The sequence below is a fragment of the Triticum aestivum genome, chromosome 4D, assembly GCF_018294505.1.
Source record: "Triticum aestivum cultivar Chinese Spring chromosome 4D, IWGSC CS RefSeq v2.1, whole genome shotgun sequence".
In the NCBI taxonomy this organism is placed as follows: domain Eukaryota; kingdom Viridiplantae; phylum Streptophyta; class Magnoliopsida; order Poales; family Poaceae; genus Triticum; species Triticum aestivum.
The window spans coordinates 196,444,037-196,450,545 of record NC_057805.1 but is presented as its reverse complement, the minus strand read 5'-3'; the positions used below and the strand labels follow the sequence as shown (position 1 = coordinate 196,450,545).

The window sequence follows — 6,509 nt, the reverse complement described above, 5'->3', positions numbered from 1 at the left end:
GTCGGCTTGTGACACCTAACTAGAAAAATTGTAATCTCTTGTACATATTATTCTCTCTTCTATAAAGCTAAGGTACGCCATTGGCGTACCCTCGGAAAAAAACTATGCACTCATATTATTCATGTTCTTCTTCTTCCTCTTGCTTCTCCACCCACTACCAGCATCTCTAATCCAATAGGCGAGTTTCAAACGTCACATGAGCGTACCCTTGAGTAGCTTGTAGTGTAGCATTAGATAAAAGCCCTGACCCGGGGACATTCTTAGATTGTTATGCACCAAGAATAGAGGGACACAACTTCCTTTCTTTCCTCTCTCAGTATTGTAACCAACATGTCCACAAGGTGTCTTTTCATAATAGAAATTAGAATGACTGATTCTTAGTCATTTTACTTGTAAACGAGCAGAATTCTGGTGGAAGCGGAAGACATCGCAGAAGATGAAGGCCACCGCATTGGCCGACCAGATGAGGCTGTAACTTCAGATCATGAGTATTAGTTTTCTGGTAGTTTGACCTTGGGCCTGAGCTTGACCAAGCTCCATCCAAAGACTGTAACTTCATATCCTGAATATTAGTTTTCCCGTAGTTTGACCTTGGGCCTGAGCTTGACCAAGCTCCAACCAGCGCCGGATGTTTAACCCGTCACTCGACACACTCGAGTGTGTCCTCCCTAGCAACCTCCACGAGGCCATTGTTCGCCCGGCGCTGCCTGCTGGAGCTCCTTGCCGGAGAGCGCCATGATGAAAAAAATCATTTATTGTAGATACTGAATATTTCACATCTGAAGAAACTCCTTTGGTACTTGCTTGTACACAATGTCTAATGTTTCTGGTACAGAAGAAGACCTGCAAGCATAAATGCCAACACCGTCGATCCACCTTTCTCACAGTGCATTAGCAGATTATTTTCCTTCCTATCACTCAGCCTGGCGAAGTTGATGATGATGCAAATCTTACGTATTGGCAGGGGTAGTGTTTGACTAATTTTGTAGAAAATTTCCTGTAGATATCTTTAGTGGTATATTTTGCTCTGCTATTTTTTGCTAAGTAGAACTAAAGAAACAAAATTAAAGGTGAAGAAATGAGAAGTTGAGCAACTATAAATGCATGGACAGACTCACTCAATATTAAAAAGACCAGTCAGGCTATGTTTTTAGCAGAAAATAGAGCCCTTGTGTATTAAATTTCAACAGTGTTACCACATGACACAAGTGGTAAGCAATTCAAACTATTAAAAAAAAATCAACAGTGTTACAATAATTCACTATTACATGTTGAACACACGGTGGCACTTCTCCAAGCAAGACGAAGCCAAATCACCAGAAGAACATGCTTCATTTCTGAAGAATTGCATGCCTAGATGTTTGGCGTAGAATTTAGCGACCATTTTTCCTGTAATGTTGTATTTTGTGTGGGCTGATAAAATATTAGTGCATGTTGCACATAAGAAGACGACATATAATGCAGTTTTTTTTACTGAAGGCTAAAGCACGTGTAAATTTTCAACTCACATTTTCTGAATGTGTGCTTGTACCTCTTACAGCTAGTGGTTAAATGGAAACATATAACTACTGGGTCATTTGATTAGCTACTGCCATGTGAGAATACTGCCATGCTGTAAAGCCAAACTCAACATAGCTAATATCCACAGCACCATGGTTAGATTATACTCATCCAGTCAAAGTAAGACGCGACCAGCTTAAACAAAATAGGTACAGACTTTTGTGAAACAAGTAGATCAGGTACAACTGAAGAGATGGTACAGTATAAAGTTAAACGAGAACATAAAACAGATACTATTTACCTCCACTCAAAAGAGTAAGTGCATTCATCAAGCTGTGGCACACCAGTATGCTACAAGTGTAAACAGGTGCCAAGTCAGCTTTTAACGAGTAATAAACATGCCGATACACTCAAACTTAAGTATCACAAAGCAAACAACTCTTATACTCGACAAGATAGCTTCAGATATGTTGCACCACATCTAAAAGAAACAAAAACAATTTCCAGCCAAAAATGAAAAACGAAAATAGGATTTTTAAAACAGAATATATGCAGTATAAAATATTGCTCAGGTAAAGGAATACGTGTAGTACCAACCTGAACTGATTTTTTTTTAGTGCTACGCAATGCAACATCCACTTTCTTCTTATTTCTCGTGGCTACAAAAAATAAAATAAAACAAAGCTGATTATTCAACTCTAGTCTTGGTCTATTTGCACTAAATTGAAGGGTTTAAGAGTATTGCTAAAAATGTTAATATACTAACAACACAAATCCAAAACAATGTCCACGTAGAACTAAATCAGCATTAGGATTGTCAAAATTCAGGCATCTTCAATAAATACAGGGCAGAAGCCTATTTATAATGAACGTGGAAATATATAAGTGCATTTCATTTCTGACCTGATCTTTCCAAATTGTACACTAATGCGCTTATGGAAAAATACCACAACCTGAATAAATCATGTGGCTACAACTTGACATCATCTATCAACATAGCATGTGTACTATAAATACCATCTGCAACTGGTTCGGTGTCTGGATAGTGGAGATTTCTCAGATATGTCAATCTATTATTATTTTTTATTACTGGAGGTTCCAAGGAATGCGCAAGCTTGCTGCCATCATACACTGCAAAAATAATTGAATTTGTCACTACCTTATATTCTACTCCTAATAGGCATGCACAACAGTGACAGAAACATTTTCTCACAGAAACCAGTAACATGAACCTTTGATGTTTGCAAGAAACCAAATACCGGTATATCTAAAAACAGATATAATTGGGGAGTCAATGTGAAAAGTTGCATTAGAAAACAAACAACGTTATCTTTTTATTGAAGGTTATTTTACACTATTTTTATTGAGGGTTATACATAGAGGATCTGTTGCAGAAATGCTAACACATGAATGGAGAACTAACATTTCATTACTCCAAGACGCCCCGTTGCATCTGAATCACATGGGCAGTAATAAATATGAGCTATGAATGTCAACTTGTTTCAATCCATGGTAAGGATCAAATATCAAAGGTTTGTGTTACTGGTGATGATGCACTTACAAATAAATACCATCTGAAAACTCCATGGTAAGTAAGGATGCACCTACTTCGCTGGCTGATAAGAGTGCTAAGATATAGCTACATTGAGATGACTTTCCATAATTTTGTAGTGAATTCATTTAGCCTGGAGCTCAGGAAAAATTCAGTTCATGGAATTATAAGGATGCTTCTGGTTTATCACGAGAAGATAAAACCGACATGAAACTGATTTCCGTTCTTAAATAATTAAAATCAAGACTCCCATATTGTAGCAAATTACCATGCTCCAAGAGAAAAAAAAAAGAAACTCGAAAGCAACTGAAATCAGAAAGTAACTACACATATTGTTCCACTATCTTGTTTGAAATTCATTGCCCAAGCTTACCTCTAATGGTCGATTTTCCCCGTCTTTTTCTTCTGGTCCACTTCATTGATTTTTGATTGGTTTCATTTCATCAGATCCACTTGAGTAGACAAATCAATAACTTTGGAGATCAAAACGCAATGTCCAGTCTTCAAACATAGTGAGTTCATCTAGGAATTAACACAAACATACAGAGTTCAAACAGATGAGACTTAAATAACAGGCATGGATATTAAGGGAGCCATACAAGGGGTGCCAAGAAGAGATGACCAGACTTAACCTAGACATTATGGGCATGAAATAGAAAACAACGAGGACCAATGCAATAAAACAAGGAAAACAACTTGCAACTCAAAATCATCCGGATTTATGCACAGTTCAGCCTAGCAAACCCATAACTGACAGAAAATAGTCAAATCTTTGATTGCTGACACAAAGTGTGCTGTGCATCGATGCAATGTTGCATGAAGGTGTCTTGTCGCTGTTGTTGACCATGATGTCTTCTACCCGGCCGGAGACGTCGAGCACTTGGCGCTTGATGTGACCACTGCATCATCCATCCTCTCTGATCCATGGACACATAAACAAGTCGCCATAAGCACAAGTCAGTTTGTTGAGACAACATGAACAAATAAAAGTAGAGGATAACAGTTAGGAACAGTACCAGGTTTCGGATAATCACTGTCGATGAGGAAGCAGAAAACCATTGCACTGAACCCGTATGCATTGTAAAAGCTCCACACAAACATTCTCTAGGCTACATGCTACTCCTCTCTTTCACAAAAACAATAAAAGTAACAACAAGAATCAGGTGAGGGAATATAATAGTACCACTAACAATTATCAGAGGGGCTAACAGAGTTCAGAATCAGAATCATGACAATTACGGCAAGATTTCTCTAGTACTGCACAAAGATTATGGATGTAAAATATCCAGATCTCCTACAAACCCCAAATCTTTACACACTCGTCTTATGTTCCTCTTAAGATCCAAATTGAATGTTTGTTTATGTAGTGTACGTAGTTGCAGCGAACTTTCTATGTTCCAGTGCAGAAGACATCAAGCTGAGAAAGACCTGAAATTATGGTAATGTGATATCATTCCAAAGAATTCTGTATATCGCTTCCTCTATGAAAACCAACAAAAATACTCTCAAACATGTGGTGAAATTTGATTCAAGAAATGGACAAAATCTAATGTGATTTCAATATCGTTGAAGCACAAAGTCGCTTTCATATTCCAGTTTTTTTTCCTATAGAGATTGTGTAAAAATAAATTCTTATAGATTGAAGGTGGATTTTCATAGAAATGACAAACCAGAATAAAGTATGTATTTTCTATTCAACAGCAAGTACAGTTCTCTGTAATAACAAGCATAAATGGTCTGAACTGAGTTAAGTAAACAACAAAAAATTGCCTAGTATAGTACAGTGGATGATCATGTCAAATCATCACACTATGAAAATTGTTTGAGCATGGGATTTTAGTTTCAACTTTTTCCTCATAGTGAAAGAACGGAGAGCCAATAGGCCGTAATTGCAATACAAAAACAAAGAAATAGGAAGACAAACTTTACAAAATGCAACATTAGCTAGAGAGGAATTCTAATAAATAATAACACCATGGTCTGATAGTCTCACAGTGCAGAAGACAAATGTTGAATTTGCTTTCAATTCATATCCGAAACTCACAAAGTAAGAACTAAGTATTTCAGGCGACGGATGTGGTGACGTACCAGAGAACTGTAAGAGTATGGAGGAAAGCGAAAGATAGGAGGCCATCCACCGTGGTTTTCCTTAGTCTGTCACCGTGATACGCAGGACGCTAATAGCATCACCAACTGAGGCTGGCCCCGCCTGCCGGTGCCGATTCATGGCAGTACACTATCACCCGCACTTGGCTCGCAGCCCCCGGATAGACTCCACACACACCTCTGCTGCTGGTCAACGAGGAGTCAGACACAAGAAAATTCTGTGAACTCTTCTCTTCCACTTTTAACCATTCCAATTGAATCTAGGCCATTTCATGTACAAAGAGAGCCAGTAAACCAAGTCTGAATTGAGTTGAAGTCTGAAGTCTGAACCAAAATATGCACCAGAAAGGCTGCAAGCAATAAGACCGACCTAAAACATTTTCCCCAATCTGGATGAACAGGTGGAGGGAGACAAGATGGCTGAGGGGAAGATGGGCAGCGAAAGAAGATGCTGGCGGCGGAGATTCGACTCAACTGGATTGACAGCGGCAGCTCTGCTTGAGGGGAGAAAAGGGAAGAAACACGATGCCAGTTGCGACTCGTGATGCGTATGTGCTCCCTTCACCTCCCGCTTCTTCATCTAGATTGGTGGCGGGCGGCGTGTGAGCTCCGGCGAGCTCGTCCGCAGGCGCGGTGCCCACGGTGATGGCGGAGTTCGGCGGCGGCGGAACCCGACGGTGTTCAAGTGGGGCGGCGAGCCCCGGGGTGGGCGTTGAAGAGCGCCGACGATTCGTCCTCCGGCGAAGGAGGTCGGACCGGTGGCGAACGAGGGAGCTCTGACCAGCAAACGACGGCGGCGGCGGTGGGTTGTGTGCCTCGAGCCCTCGATTGGATCTCATGAGAGACAGAGAGAGCAAAAAAGGTAAGAGAGATACGACATAGGTTTCAATGTGTGTGTTTTTTTAATCTTTTTCACCGGTTTTTTTGCTATGACGACGCAAGACAGAAAAATGGGTGGAGGAGGTTAGATCGGTTAGGCGGGAGGCTAACGAGACCAAACGACAACGTACTCCTCCTTTTATTAGGGTATAAATAAGATAGCCTTTGAGGTAATTTAAATTTATAACCATATAATTATCATATTGGAAATTTCCTGAGTTATGGCCTTACCATACCTGGATTGATAGCCTTTGGGGTAATTTAAATTTATTACCATATAATTAACATATTAGAAATTTCCTGAGTTATGACCTTACCTTACCTGGATTGATTTATTACTATAATTATCATATTTGAGATTTCTGAGTTTATAGCCTTACCATACGTGGATTAATTGTGATTGATTACCATAAATATGTTGGGTATTGCCGGCCAGACGAGAAAAGAGGAAAACCGGTGGGAGGGGGTGGTG

The 6,509-nt window shown here is 39.8% G+C and overlaps 1 protein-coding gene across 11 annotated transcripts; it reads right to left on the bottom strand.

The window, feature by feature from the left end:
* Positions 1-230: 230 nt before the first annotated feature.
* On the bottom strand, positions 231-6,066 carry LOC123097265 (uncharacterized). 11 transcript variants are annotated; one of them, XM_044518971.1, is made up of 6 exons: positions 4,069-6,066; positions 3,426-3,969; positions 2,518-2,631; positions 2,098-2,159; positions 1,802-1,851; positions 231-843 (listed from the first exon to the last, which is right to left on the bottom strand). In XM_044518971.1, the coding sequence occupies exons 2-6, from the start codon at positions 3,469-3,471 to the stop codon at positions 774-776; spliced, it is 342 nt and encodes a 113-aa protein (XP_044374906.1). In that variant the 5' UTR covers positions 3,472-3,969; positions 4,069-6,066; the 3' UTR covers positions 231-773. The 11 variants fall into 11 exon arrangements, 2 of the variants coding, with proteins under 2 accessions (XP_044374906.1, XP_044374907.1); XR_006446956.1 differs by lacking the exon at positions 231-843 and having other exon boundaries at positions 1,125-1,851; positions 2,098-2,631; positions 4,069-4,178; positions 5,141-5,341; positions 5,634-6,066; XM_044518972.1 differs by lacking the exon at positions 231-843 and adding an exon at positions 1,125-1,389.
* Between the last annotated feature and the right edge of the window lie 443 nt (positions 6,067-6,509).